This window comes from Acinonyx jubatus, chromosome B1, assembly GCF_027475565.1.
Source record: "Acinonyx jubatus isolate Ajub_Pintada_27869175 chromosome B1, VMU_Ajub_asm_v1.0, whole genome shotgun sequence".
Taxonomy (NCBI): Eukaryota; Metazoa; Chordata; class Mammalia; order Carnivora; family Felidae; genus Acinonyx; species Acinonyx jubatus.
This window is the reverse complement of record NC_069382.1, coordinates 75,083,746-75,099,377: the sequence shown is the minus strand read 5'-3', so window position 1 is coordinate 75,099,377 and position 15,632 is coordinate 75,083,746. Positions and strand designations below refer to the sequence as shown.

The following is a 15,632-nucleotide window of genomic DNA, read 5'->3' as shown; positions in this document are numbered from 1 at the left end:
GCATCCCAGAGTTTGGTGTATGCTTACTTCCGACTTACACACTCCTGGCCACTAAAGACATATCCCAGACAAAATCTGACTTGATTAAAAAAAAAAAAAAAAAGTCAATTCGTTCTTTAGAAAGGTACTTATGGCAGAGAACAAGGAGGTGACAAGGTACCAGTGGTCCGCACCAGACATCTAAGAAAGAACCAAGAGGTCCAAGTGTCTGACGTCAAGTACATGGAGAGAAATAAACTTTCCCTATGTAACTGAATTCAGGTTCACCTGGTGCAGCTTTTAAGAGGGCACCTCAAGCCCTCCCAAAGGGTTTTTGCAAAAGCCGCAGGCACACCGGGGTTTGCAAAGCGAAGTCTTCCCCCAAATGGCTTTACAGATTTTTATTCCTTGTATCTTAAGCAAAAATCTAACTAAAAATAATTCCATCTACTTCATTTGGCTTTAAAAGACTCAGCATCCACATACCTAAGGCTCAAAACATAAACCCTCAATACTAAGCAAATCAGAAACATTGTTACAGCTTCTTTCATCCAAAAGTAGGGAAAGGCTACAAGGGGTACAGCTTGAAAGTATAATACATATACTAAAAGCACATGCATGAGTCTCACTGAAATGCCAAGGGAGGAGTGAAGCCATCTGTGTAATCAATAACAGGATAGTTATAGATTTCTGCAGCAGTGAAGTCTTTTAAAAGCAACAGTCAATTATGAAAATAAATTCATTTTTACAAGTGAAACTCTGTACTGCCTGAGAATATATTCAAAATTAGATTTACAACGTTAACATCTTAAGAAAACTTTGACTCAGGTTCACTTTTACTTCCTCATTTTTATTGTTTAAAACAATTTTAGTGGCTTATGGTAATTTAAAAGTATATCCAACAATATTCTACCATATATAGATGTGCACTTTCTCACAATTTAAACATATTTTCTCTCTAATAACTAGTCTTTTTAACAATAAAGCAACAGCATAAAATATATCTGAATCTTAATTATGAAGTAATTATCAAACAAGGTGCTTGCACTATTTTTACCCTGCCCCATTTTTCAACAGCATATGGAAATTACTGAAAAGAGATTTATGGTTATAAACCTTCACCCCATATCCACTCCACACAGCCCCCCCCCCCCCAACTGGTGCACATATACAGCAATTGCTCTGGCTCTTGGCAACAATGGGAGAGAAGGGGAAGAGACAGGAGGAAGACTTTGCCAGAGAAGAAAAATCTAGAAAAATGTAGGTTCTTTCCCGGTTTCCCCTTCCTCCTCCTATTGCCTTCAAGCAAAAGTAATTTTGTTAGAGTTTGCACCTTCTGCACAATGTTGATAGAAAAAAAATAGTGAACCTTTCTGAACCACTGCTACTCTCTCTCACGCGTTATTCCAGCCATCTCCAGGAAGTCCCTTCTACCATAGACTCTTTTTCTTCCTTGCAACTGATAAGAGGAGAGGATAAAGAAGAAGGGGGCTGTAAAGTGTGTGTGAGCATTTGACTTCCACTATCTCCTCCTATTTTCCTACTTCTCTCTTTACCCCCTTTCTTTATCAAGTGCAGCGGTGGCTGCTACCGTCTGCCAAGCATGCCTGTCTTCTCTCTCGGATTGGCTAAAGCACTGACAGCTCGGATAGTGATTGTAGGAACTGAAGCTCCACCCCCCTCATGATGGCCCTGGACCATTCATAAACTAAATAACTCCAGGAAACAGCAAGGCAGAGAGAGAGAGAGAGTGAGAGAGAGCGAGAGAGAGCGAGAGAGAGCGAGAGAGAGAGAGAGAGAGAGAGAGAGAGAGAGAGAAAGGGAGGGAGGGAGGGAAAAGGAGGGAGGGAGGAGGAAAAGGAGAGAGACGTCGGAGGGGAGGAGGGAGAGACGACTCAGAAAGTGGAATCTGCACAAGCAACCTAAAGGGGGAGGAGAAGAAAAAGCCTTGAATCCTTATAACTAAACCCCAGATGCAACGCAAGCAACGACTTCGTCACACTAAAATCTATTTTGTGAGGGCCAAAATTATAAATTACGAAGCAGAAATGAATATCAAACAACTTCCAGCGGTGTGCACCTAGAGAAAGACAAGAAGAACCCACTGCAAACAAACAAACCCAGTCCAAACAACGCCTCCAGTAGGAAAAGAGGAAAACCGCTACAACACGACCCCCTGAGAAGAGACCAGACCATCACGCTGAGAGCGCGGAGCGTCTGCAAACCTCCAAGTGTGCCGAGGACTGAGCTGCACTTCGCTGCTCTCTGGACCTTAATTCCGTCCTTCACCTTCCATTTGGGGGAGGGTGAGGAGAAAGGCACTCACCTACGCTGAGTGAAGAAGTCCTACCAGCCTGTGGGAGAAGTTTTAAGAATGAAACACTGAATGTTTCACTTTTATTTTTAAATTTACTTTGGCACTTACAAGACCTCATTTCCAGATTTCCGGGCAATCTCGGCTGCAGACATCTAAGCCTAACCTCTTGGTAACCTGATTATTTCTGTCACCCCTTCTCTTTTTCTCCCCTCCCCTTCATCTCTCTCACAAGCACATCTTTATTTTACACATCGAGCAAAAAAGTCCCAGCAGGTACTTTTCTTCTTCAAAGATTACCTTTCACCCCCCCTTCTGCCTGGAGAAGCAAAAAGGTTTCGAAAGAGGGGAAAGAGCGAGCAAGCCGGCCGTTGTTTCAGCCGGTCAGCCCAGGTGGACAACAAGAGTGAAAGTGGGGCTTAGGGGAAGCGCGACGCCTCTTTCGCAAGCCGCAGGGCCACCACCACTGCGTGAGCCTTGGATCCCTCAACGTATTGCGAGACGCCGGTGTATAGCCCGGACCTGTGCCCCAACATGATCGCCGCTCAGGCCAAGCTGGTCTACCAGCTCAATAAATACTACACTGAGCGCTGCCAAGCGCGCAAGGCGGCCATCGCCAAGACCATCCGAGAGGTCTGTAAGGTGGTCTCGGACGTGCTAAAGGAAGTGGAGGTGCAGGAGCCTCGCTTCATCAGCTCCCTGAGCGAGATCGACGCCCGCTACGAGGGGCTGGAGGTCATCTCGCCCACGGAATTCGAGGTGGTGCTCTACCTAAACCAGATGGGCGTCTTCAACTTCGTAGACGACGGCTCCCTGCCCGGCTGCGCGGTGCTCAAACTGAGTGATGGGCGGAAGCGGAGCATGTCTCTCTGGGTCGAGTTCATCACTGCGTCCGGCTACCTCTCGGCGCGCAAGATCCGCTCGCGTTTCCAGACCCTGGTGGCTCAGGCAGTGGACAAGTGCAGCTATCGAGATGTGGTCAAGATGATCGCGGACACCAGCGAGGTCAAGTTGCGCATCAGGGAGCGCTACGTGGTGCAAATCACTCCTGCGTTCAAGTGCACCGGTATCTGGCCTCGCAGTGCGGCACAGTGGCCTATGCCCCATATCCCCTGGCCTGGCCCCAATCGGGTAGCGGAGGTCAAGGCCGAAGGGTTCAACTTGCTGTCGAAGGAATGCTACTCACTGACCGGCAAGCAGAGCTCCGCGGAGAGCGATGCCTGGGTGCTCCAGTTCGGGGAGGCTGAGAACCGCCTGCTGATGGGCGGCTGCCGAAACAAGTGTCTCTCGGTGTTGAAGACGCTGCGGGATCGCCACCTGGAGCTGCCGGGCCAGCCGCTCAATAACTACCACATGAAGACGCTGCTGCTGTACGAGTGCGAGAAACACCCGCGGGAAACGGACTGGGACGAGGCGTGCCTCGGCGATCGGCTCAACGGCATCCTGCTGCAGCTCATCTCCTGCCTGCAGTGCCGCCGCTGCCCTCACTACTTTCTGCCCAACCTCGACCTTTTCCAGGGCAAGCCCCATTCGGCCCTGGAGAGCGCTGCCAAGCAGACCTGGAGGTTGGCCAGGGAAATTCTCACCAATCCCAAAAGCCTGGACAAACTATAGGGTGCTGGGGACTGCTTCAAAAGCGACACAAACGGGAGTGCTCTCTTACACAAACACACACAACTCACAGAGACAAACAGCAGAAACTCCGGACACAAACTTTTATGTAAGCCACCTGAAAGAAACAGGAAGCAGTCACAAGACCTTCGTTAATTAGCAAGCAAACAAAAAGAGAGCAAACCAGCCAACCAAACAAACAAAATCACATTCTTGCACAAAAGTGATCGTTTTTCTTCCAAACAATGTGAATTTAAAAGGTCACACAAAAGAAGCAATCGGGCTTTGCCACCACAAAATGAAACCCAAGGTACATTTTCAAATCAATGTATAGTAGTTTCTCCCTTTTTCCTTCTCTCCCCCAACTCCTTTCTCCTCTCTCTCTCATCTTCTTTCTTTCTCTCCCTCTCATTTCATTTTGTTTTGGGTTGCCTGAATGTTGTCACCAAGTGAGAAAAAGTATTTAATTATATGTAAAATTTCTCTTTTAAAAAAAGTTTTGCTGATGTTAAATGTATCTCAGTGCCAATGTCAGACTGTGCCCTTCCCTTTCTTGCACCTCTACCCTCACCCTAAAGCAGTCTTGTTGAAAACAGTAATAAAAATATTACTTTACATTGTAATTGACTGTGGATTGTTCTTAAATGAAGGCAGGTGAGATCACAATTTGTAATTTACAATGTAAAGATGTGAACTTGAGGAACTAAATGCAAGAAGCTCTCATCTGAACTCTAATTTGCAAAATTTACAAATACAGCACATTTTGTAGATTTAACCATACAAGCCCCCCCCCCCCATCCTCGGAAAATAGACAATACTAATTTTACCCAACTATAATATTGTTTGTTCTGTAGATTTTGAGACTTAAAGTAATATCTTTTTTCACACTTGAAAAAAAAACAGATTTTGTGTGGAAGAAAAGATTTTGATCCTAATTTTTGAAACAGAAAAAAATTATTTCGCATTAAAAATTAAGAGATTTGCTTTCTTACACCATAATTTTAAAAAATACACTCAGTCTGAAGAAGGCAATATTTATGGATCTTTTCTGCATAGTTAACATGATCAGTTGAAAGTTTTCTTTCAATTCTTTGTCCTCTTCAAGCTTTAAATAATAAAAACTTAACAATTAAATCAACCATACCAAAACAGAATAAAACGATTATAGCAACACTCCTTTTCCCCAGTAAGTGGTGATAGGAACAATCCAAATTTATAAATTATTTCAATTTTTTTAGATGGCTTAGTTATAAATGCCATAACTAAGATCACTTTTTATCAAATTTCCAGAATTATTCGGAAGCTGCTTATAGGCAATTTGGAAAAAAAAAAAAGGTTTTGATACCATTTTTATGACCAAAGAAAAATTACTGTTTCAAGAATTTACATACAGGAAAAGTACATTACTCCCTCTGCTTTTCTAAGGTAACAATCCAAAGTACTCATTTCAACACTTCAACCAAATTAACAAAGGTTCCTTTTTAATGCAAGGAAATAACAGATTAAAAATAAAATAATTAGTAAAATTGAAAGCATCCCAATGCTGGAACTGGTCTGGTTTGTCTTTTTTATATTGTCTCCCATATACTCCCTTAGATATGCTAATGATGAGGCACAGGTACGGAATATATATCAATATTACCCTTTGGTATTTAAAACTTATTCTTTGAATTAGTCCAGTTTTTAATTTATTGAAAAATCCATGAATGAGAGATGTAGACAAAAATGTCCTAAAAAAAGGAATTTTAAAGATCTGAGGAAGAAGTTTGCATGGGGGAAGGAGTGTATGGAGGGATGATCGGGAAGACAGCATAGATGGATGAGAAACAAGGAAGGTACTCAGGGCTCTGATGCTTAATTCCCTCCACAAAAGAGGCTTAAGTTCTCAGATTCCCTGGTAAAAATTCCCTAGTAAAAATAGTTTTGTTTTAGAAATATAAACTTTGATCTTATCAGTTCTGAAATCATCTCTACTCTTTCAACCTACACTGTATCTTTTACTGATCTCTTCCTGTAGATGTAAAACAAACTCACTGTAATACTAAGTGGTTCAGACAAATATATGATTTTTTTCCATAATAAAAATGAATTTATTCTCCAGGGAAAAATGTTCTGATTTTTAAGAACATTTTCAAAGCAAGTAGTAGGTGCTTACAATTACAAAGAAATGATTTAAGGGCAGAATGTTTGGTTTAAAAGATAAAAATGACATCCTAAAATGACCTTTTTTTCTTACACACACAAGTATTTACAGCATTAGACACATATCTCCCTCCAACTACTCCAGGAAAAGTTTTTCAATCCTGACAAGAAGAACAAAATTCCCCAAATTCAGTATCTTTTTTTTCTTACCTTATTTAATTTAATGCAGATATCACCAACAAAAAAAGAAAAACACTGCCACAATATAAGCGTCCTCATTTACAAAAAGCACCAGTCTACATAAAATAAAGAATTCTACCAATAACTGGCTAAAACATTTTAAGAATAGAAATTAGCAAAACTTTGATTTCTGTTAACAGGCAGGTTGCAGTGGTATAAGACAAATGCTGTGATTAGGCTAAAAGACCTTTGTATTGCACAAGCAAAAGGGGAAAAAATTAATTTAATGATGCTGCACAGAATAAAATCAGAGAGAAATAAAAGTTATAACTTCTTCCAAAAGAAGCAAGTGACTTTAAAGAGCCTAATTGCAAAGACTGGCAGAGATTCTAATCTTGAGAACAATTACATTAGACACCTCTAAATCGTATCACATTTTAGATTCTATGCCACATATGTCCAAAAGCATAACAGAATATTCTGAATTAAATTTCAGACTCTCAAACATACAAACTACCAGAAATTAGAGGGTATGAGTAATTTTGGTTATCTTTGTTTCTTAAAAGAAACTAAAATACAATCGCAGCCTCAGTCATGTAACAAAGTAGGAAATTTTTCTAGTTGATATAATTTCACAATTAAAGTTTTCTCTGCATTGAATTAGCTGAATTATCAAGCTCAGAATAATACGTTCCAACATAGCCTTACTTTCATATAGTCTACCAAATCCCATCTTAATAAAAGCAGCAATTCTGAAACAAAGTGCTAGAAATACATGTAAGACAAGAGATGACTTGTGTGTAAAGTTCTAAATAAAATTGTAACATTCTCATTAATAATTACTTTGAAATACTTCTAAATCACTAAAATTAGTAATTCACATGACTATAAAACCAAAGAACTTCCTACCAATAAACTAAAAATATGTGTCTGTGTATACATACGCACAAGCTATCAGCCTGTAAAGTAAGAAATTCCAGTTTTTTAAAGCCATTTCTCTTCTACAGGTTGCTTATTCTCATTTTAAAAAGACTGTTTCCTATCAGAACAAATTCTACCATTCACTTTCATGAACTAAACCTAGCTTTGGCTTTATGGCTGTGCCACAAATGTTTCTTAGTAAAATAAAGTTGCCAAGGGCTGAAAAGTAATCAGAAATACATTTTAAAAGGGGAAATTACATTTTCATTTAAGAATAGGAAATTATGCAGTGCCTTGTAAAATCGACTATAGGTAATGGGAAACAGAGGTATCTCACACACACACAAGACATGCTTGCGTGCACAACAGAGTAGTAAGTCATGAGGACAAAAGCAAGGAGAGTGATATATTGGTATTATATCCAGAAAATATAAAGGCTAAACAAAATAATTCCACTCTCAACCTCACTGAATTTTGTAGCTTAATTCACCCTAGACCCTTTGTGGCAAAATATATTTATAGACGTTATTCCCTGTGGTTCTCCCCCAACCCCAGAATGAGCTAATGATAAACTCAATTAAGTGGAAATTGTTTTTGAATCTAAATGAACTTCAATAATCTAACTAGCTGGTAAGGATCTCATAAGCTAAAGAACATAGCTGCTTTGTATATATAGGCAGAGGCAATTCAGCAAGAAATTCAAACTAAGTCTGTCAGATTTTACCAATGTCAATCCTACCCAACAGCAGCCCACCATCCCATTATAAGAAAAAAATGCTTAAGAGTGAAACCCACTCCTCATCTTCTCACCTTGGGGTCGATTTGCTTGAAGTTAGAGTCTTCTTCATCCACCTCGAAATAGAGTTCGGAGGAGGTGACAGAAAGAGTGCCCTTTACTACAACAGAGGGGGCCACAAGCTGAGCTGGTGTGCTCAGGCTAACAGGACCTGCCAAAACCAAAAGAAAAACCACACAAGCTGGAATGACATTTTTCAAAAAATCTAATAGGTTAATAGATTCAAGCAGAAACTTTATTTGATTTTTAAATTCTCACCTCCAGCACCAAACTGTCTGCCAAATCCTTCTACACTTACAAATTCTGTCCACCCCAAATCTTCCTCTGACAATGCAAAGTTATTAGGGTTCTCATACTAAGAGATTTATAGTAGGTGGTTAATGATAACAGTAAACTAGGATGCAATTATTTTTACAGGGAGTCTGCAAAGCTTTGGTCTAATCTGGTAAGAAGGTGGCTCTACCTAAATAAGTCCTTCCACATTCCATTGAGAAAAGAAGCCTCAGGCTATCAAACAACATGGAACAACAACCAGGAGCAAGGAAGACTCAATAGGCTTTCAAGGCCAGAGGTTAGCTTAGTTTGGCTGAAGCATGATTACAAAAAAGACTGCTAGCTTATTAGTGAAGTGAGAAACGTTACACCATATTCTCTGATAAAGATTTTGTGCCAGGTTGACACAAAACCTCTTCCATAACAACTTTACCCCATGAAAGATTGGTAAAAATACTTCTTTTCTAAGCCTGCCTTTCCACTGTTAAATATTGTTCAATGCTTCCAAATCTAATATTAGTGTAGTTCAGGGACTCTGGGAGTAAACAGCTGGAGGGTGGGTTTCCAAGTGAATGAATTTTTATTGGAATAATCAAATCTCCACAGGGCTTATCAAAGAGACAAATCAGCCTGCTACTGAAAACAATAGATTCACTACAGATAGAAGAGCATAAAGTATATCAGAGCTAAACCTAAAATAAAGGACTAAAAATAGTAATTATATGATATAAATGAATATGTGTATATTCACGTAGAGAGAGACAGAGTAAGAATTTGAAATCCCGTGTCAATTCCTCATTGTACAAATACTATAGGTGAAGAAAACAGCAACAGAAGATTGGCACTTATAGTTCTGAATTAATATAGTGCCTATAAACATGGTACACCTATTCAGGTAATCAATGGATGACTAAGTGTTTCAAAATTCAGATGAATCGACGTTTCCATCGATTGTTAGAGGGTGTTGGTCATTAATCTCACATCAATCTTAATGTGTGCCAGCAGGACAATAGAAGGGATGCTCTGCAGAGATCAGAGCAGGTTTTGCCCTCTATTCCCAATGTACAAATACATTGTGTTTGCAGATGGGCAGCAGATAGCTGCAGAACAGCCATGATTTCCCAAAGCTCATCCCTATAAATGGATGAAATAAGCAGCTATGTGTTCTTTTGCTGTCTCCTTTGCCCTCTGTACATTAGCATGTAATCCTGAGAAGAAATAACATTTTTTCAATCACTCTCAGACATTCAATTACAGGGTAAGCAGACAGCTGCAGGAGCTAGGGCAGCCTAGGTCCTACAGAAGACCCCTGACAATTTCCACTTCATTTCTAACCCACACCACTTTATTAGTGTGGATTACTTCTTAATCCTATTGCCATTGTCAAGATTATATAATTAAACTCCCCTTTCACCTCTATTACTGTATGAATGTATTACTAGTAGCAAGAACAGAAGCAAAATAAAGGAGGAGGAAATGGGTAAATAGATGTGAAGGAAAAGGCTAGAGAATAGCAGTGCCCACCTTACTTACTATTCCCATTCTGAATCACTTAACAGTATGCTCCAATTAATTTTATTTTACTTTACAGAGAGGTTTATGGTCATCAGAGAAGATACCATCATCTATTTTCACTTTTCATTATAATTCACTGCATGGTAGCACAGGCTGCAGACACATCAATAAATGAAAAATTCCTAATGCCTTTTCTCTTAAATGAAAATTATCAAAATAGAAGACTGTATAATTTTCACCAATGGAAATTGTAGAATCTTTCAGACTTTCCTCCCAAAGGGAGAGAACCACAGGCATTAAAGAAAAAAAAAGGCATTTAATGAATGACTAAAATTTCAGGCTAAACAAGAGAATTTTTCCCATAAGGGAAGTAAAACTGAAAATCTGCAGAGTGCAAATCAAAATTCCTACATCAGGTAAAATATGTGGATCCTGTGAAAAGCCATAGCATTCTTGGAATGGATTTTTTGAGAGAGTTAAATGTATATGCAGCATGTTCACTAAGACCTGTATATCAAAGCAAATAGCTCATCTGCCTCCAAGCTTTATTTACAAAACAATTGGCAAAATTTTACTTACAGCTCTCATTTTATAGAGATTAGGTAACTCCCGAGGGTGAAGCAATTTTGTTGTTCTGCTTTTAAACTTTTCTTTTATGGTGAAAATTACTCAAAAAAGAAAAAGATGAGAAGGGTAAAGAAAGTAAAAAGAATGGAAAAATAAAGGGGAAATAGTGTTGACGATTAGGGGGAAAATATTTGGAAGAACAAAAACCATCTTTATTTAAAGTAATTGTGGGCGTAAACTTGGTAGTCCTAGCGGTCACAGATGAAAAAGTAAGTAATTAGGTGCTTATTGGCCCAGAGCTAGCTGAAATATCCATACAACCGGTGAATTTACCAGCGAGATTCTCTAAATCTTTCTCATCCACGGATGACAGAGTATCGTCGTCGCCTTCCAGGAGGATCTCGTTTTCTGAGTTCTGATTTCCTAAAGCCTGACTCTTGATGGACTGTTTTCCTTTAGCGAGGATATCTTCATCTGCAGCTGAAATGAAAAGGAAACAAAGCTGTCCATCAACTCTGGGGCGAGTACTTTTGCAGAGGGGCAGGGAAGTGAGGTAAGGATAGGTGGCCAAAGATGGTCAATCATTTTTACAGAGAGTCATCCACAGGAGGAGAGTGACTGGGATGGCACACAGGCCCCTTCTGACAAACAGGACTCCCCAAGCCTAGTCTAATGTTACCTTGAACAAGCACCCTAATCCCATTAAACGTGACCCTTGCACCGCCCACCGAACCATTTATTTACTTACAGTTAGGGCAAGAGAGGGTTCAAAGGCAGCACATTTTGTGGAAATTAGTAGAAAAAAATAAGAACCCCGTTTTGGAAACAATATCTACTTGATTCTGAAACTTAAGAAAGGCTGGTCATTCCTGCAAATAGTGATTATACTGACAAAACATCGTGAACTTGTCGGGCAGTGGTTGTGGAGGAGAATCTACAAGTAAGAAGGGTCAGAGAGATTCACAGCCAATGAGGGCTGTAAGCCAAATTGTGAAGCCACAGCTGACACCAAACAAGCTATAGCAGCTCTCCGAAGCTGCATCCTCTTTCTTCCAATCCTCCCTCTCACCTTCGCACTGCCCTTGCCCACATTTTACCCCACCCAGACCCCCACTTTAGCCTTTATATAAATATCCAAGACTAAGACACTGTGGAAACTAAGTGGAGGCTCAAACACTACCTCCTCCATGTGTTTAAACTAAAAGGCTAAGACACCCCGGGGGCAAACATAACAGAAAGCCCGGGAGGAGAGGCATCTGGGCAAAGAGCCTTACAGGGCCTGAATTGGAACAGCCTGTGGAGAGCAGCGGCACCAGACTCTCAGGCACTGTGACAAGGCAGCCAGACGGAGAGGAAAGAGGGAAAGGGTACACCAAACCTAGGGAATGAAGAAGAAGCTCTGCAGAGCACCTACAACCAATGACGGAACCAGAAAGAGGAGCAGAGGTGCAGATGAAAGGACAAAACACTGAAACTCAACAATTCGGACTTCAAAACCCCATGTCCCTTCCAGTGTTAACTCCCACTGCTTTAAGCAGCTTTGTCCTTCAGAAATATAGAAAAGAAGATACTAAATTCTGGACTGTGATTTTTAAAACCTCATACCGTCACATAAGGGAAAGTTTAGAATCCTTGCTACACTATTGACATTCCCAGGTTTCCAGTGAGGGAAATTCAGGAGGCAAAGCACCTGATCCTCCCAGGCAGTAGCTATTGATATGGAAATCAGATGGCGAGGCTTTTTGATCCACTGCAGTTTCGGCCTAGGCAAAAAGCCCAAAACCCAGAAAGGATAAAGCCTTCAGTTTCCAGTAACATGGCTAATATCTATCTATATAATTCTTTCTATACAGTTAAACTACATGTATATTACCAAACGTTTTGACAAAACAAAGCTTCTTTGATTTTAATAGATACAATTATGGGTAATATTAAGGGTAAAAGTTTATTTTTAGCATATTCATGTGAGTTCACAATGTATATCATTTATATACAATACTAATGGCACAGCTTTAACAGAATATAGGGGCTCTATATTAAATGAGGAAGTCACGGGAAGAAGCTTTCTATATTTAGGTTTTGAATACCATCTATGGGTAAATCAAATTTTGTTTGCCTTCATACCCACAAGTAACAAGCATAGTATGCTGCACACATATGAAAGTCTCAGTAAATATTTTGAAAAATTTTAAAGTATCTAATTAAAATGACTTTATTTTTTAAGCTACAAAGAAATATACCAAAAACTCCCCAATTTTTAGGAAAATAGCAGCATAAGTTGTTATATCATTGTTTATATTTCAAGTATTTATGTTTCCTTACTCTAAAATCATAAACACTGCCCTGAGCCCAAACAAGATATATTCCAATGTACTACCAATGTTATTAAAAATAAATTAGTCACTGAGATATACAAGAGAAATCACCATCTTCTATATTTTCTAATAAATAAAGCAAATCATAATAAAATAACAATTGCCAATCAGATTTTAGTACAAAATCAGTATGTTACATTCTCTTTTTTAGATTTACAATGCCTTCTTCAAAGCAGAAATGATAATAATGCTAATATTAAATAACACCATGTGCTAGGGCGTGTTCAAAACACTTTACATATTCAGCTCATTTAATTCTCATAAACCCTCTGCTAATTTCTCCTTTTCAGATGAGTAAACAGGTGCAGAGAGGTTACATAACTTGCCCAAGGCAACACAGCTAGTAAGAAGTAGAATCAGGAATGAAATCCAAGCATTATGGTAACAGTATCTTAACCACTATATAAATACCAATGTATATATAATTTAAGGATTAGTTTAGTAATTCTTATGTTTCTCATAGTGCCTTTAAAAAGGTTAAGTCAAAATCATAATAAACAAGTTAAGAATACAAAAATACTCATTTCCAAACCTAAATTTGATGAGCATATGACAACCAAATTCAGAAACAACCAAATTCAATACCTTGCTCATTACTATCTCTGATTATTACCATACATGTCCTGAAGTACACATACACCAAGCTTACTTGGGGTGAGGGGGGGTAGGGGAGGAAAGAAAGGAAAAAAGCTCTTTACTGTGCAAACATTTACAAAAAATGAGAGGAGCCAAGTAGCAATATGCAATGGCTTAAAATAGCTCAGTAAATAAATTCATTCATGTAAATGACTGCTAAATAGAATTTGTTATCCCTTCCAACTGAAACTTAAAAAAATGTTAATATGTTCTCATCATGCTGACACATATTAAAACACAGTAAGTTTTGAATTGAATAAAGTTTTATGAAAAAATTCTGAAGTGCTCTAAGTCTACTGTATGCACAGAAACACCCACTTTAATTTATTTATTTACTTATTTTTACAAGCGCAGATTCTGGAATTGTTCAACCTCAACTGAAAAACCTCTTGTCATGGAAAATATGCAGCTTACTGATATTTAGAATGGTTTTCCTGTAATTAACTCCCCCTTGAGGATTTTAAGTTAGCAGCAGTAAAATTACCAACAGTACTCTAATACACACCACATGCGCTGGTGTTCAATTCTCAGTGGTCTAATAGCTCTCTGCTAAAGAACTTTTTTTTTGTTTGTTTCAAAATTAGAACAAAACTATCCCAAGCATAAAATAAAAGATAATTATCATGTTTATATGTGCTGGGGAAAGTATACTTTTAACTTTTGCTTGCCTTCTACTCAATCATTAAAACAAGTATCAACTGTTTTGATATTTTTTGTGAATATATTCTACACTAGTATAAAAGTTTAATTGGATGAAGTCAGAACACACTTCTGGTTCCATTTCAAAGCTTTGATTCAGATCTTTGCTAGCTAAAAAAATTATTACCAAACATGAAAACTATTTAAATTTTTCATATCACCATTAACAGACTGCCTTCATATAGTCTCTCACTTTATTCTGGCTTAATATTTACCCTCATTTAGTAATTAAACTGCAATTGTTACACAAAACTGGAGAAATCTGTCAAAAATTCTTTGTTTGAAAGATGACTTTTTATTCACTGAAGCTAAGAGCAATTAGAGGGCTTAGAGAAAAGCTGGTCCTCAAAATGTAAAGTTCAAGTTCTTTACAGCTAGATCTAGGCATGAGTTGATTCATCCATGCAACACAAGCTAGCTAAGTAAAATTAAAACAGAAAAAGGACACAGAAAAGTGTTCCACCTATGACACATAAAGCCCCTTTTAAAACTCCACTGCAACAGTGAAATGGAGTCAGCAATAGTCCATATTACAGTAAAAGAAGTGTATACATGAGGAATTAGCCACTTTAAAAAAAATACTACTGTAATAACAAAGTGACCTCAAATATAAATAAAATGAATATGAGTATCCACTTAATGTGATGTGAAATACCTATATCATAACTGCTTATCCTGAATAAGACACATAAAGAATATCTTATACACAACTACTATCCTAAACTTTAGAATTAATGCAATTTCCAAAGGGTTCCAAGCCAAGAAAATTTAGAAAAATCAGTGAAAATACAAAAGATGATTAGGAGATTAGAAGATAAGCCAAGTCCATCTCCTAATGATCATGGGTTCCCCAAAAGCTTTGGTTACGGAACCTAATATATGTTGATCCAAAAAAGGAAGCAACAGTATCTGGCATTATTGAAGTTGTGAGAGAATGGCATGGTTTAAGATCTTTACATGGTTTGTCATCCCAAGAAAACCAGATGAGTTACTTGTATCATTCCATATGATCACAAGATACTTCTTAAACAATGTTAAATCCTCCTCATATATTTCCATCAGCATGCACATTCTCTACAAAATTAAAATGTCTTGAATTCAATAGAATTATACTGCTTAACTGTTTATTATTTGAATTAAAGCCACTCTTTCTACCATTTAAAACATTTTTTACATGGCTTTAATTTAAATGTAAAGTTCCCATTATATTTAACAATGAATTTTAGAAGACAGTATAGCACTACAGTAAGAAAATCTGATTAGTCATCAGTTAACCTGGGCTTTAGTCCTGTATCCACCAAGAATTATGTGGCTTTTTGTTTCCTCAGTTTCCTTATTTATAAAGAATAAAGTTAGATTAGACTTTAGCCTTTGGTTCTTTCCAGATCTAAAATGTTCTGACGATAAATAATAAATGTTCTGACAAACTGGGCCCTGTGCATTAGGAGAATGTTACAAATCATGACAACTAATTTCTAATAAATTTTAAACTATAAAATGCAAGAAAATGTCCTCAAGAATCAAATACCCACCTCTGCTTGCTGCTGCTAATTTCCATAAAGAATATTTAATAATAAGAGGAAGTATTAATTTTAATTTAAAAATATGACTCAGTTTCTGCAAA

General features: G+C 38.2%; 2 protein-coding genes across 8 annotated transcripts in view; one reads left to right on the top strand and one right to left on the bottom strand.

Moving 5' to 3' along the window:
* Window positions 1-15,632, bottom strand: part of LRBA (LPS responsive beige-like anchor protein) — a 772,859-nt gene that overhangs the window by 282,208 nt on the left and 475,019 nt on the right. For all 7 annotated transcript variants that reach the window (XM_027067081.2, XM_027067078.2, XM_027067090.2 and 4 more), the window contains 2 exons: window positions 10,632-10,778; window positions 7,958-8,094 (listed from right to left, as the gene is read on the bottom strand). In XM_027067081.2, the coding sequence (XP_026922882.1) occupies window positions 7,958-8,094; window positions 10,632-10,778 (284 nt within the window). The remainder of the gene's footprint in view (window positions 1-7,957; window positions 8,095-10,631; window positions 10,779-15,632) is intronic.
* Window positions 1,813-4,528, top strand: MAB21L2 (mab-21 like 2). The gene has a single exon (XM_015081459.3). It carries the CDS (start codon window positions 2,828-2,830, stop codon window positions 3,905-3,907), a length of 1,080 nt encoding a protein of 359 aa, XP_014936945.1. The 5' UTR covers window positions 1,813-2,827; the 3' UTR covers window positions 3,908-4,528.

What these genes read in the sequence shown, in the direction of transcription:
- MAB21L2 (XM_015081459.3), top strand. Translation starts at nt 2,828, where the DNA reads ATGATCGCCGCTCAGGCCAAGCTGGTCTACCAGCTCAATAAATACTAC.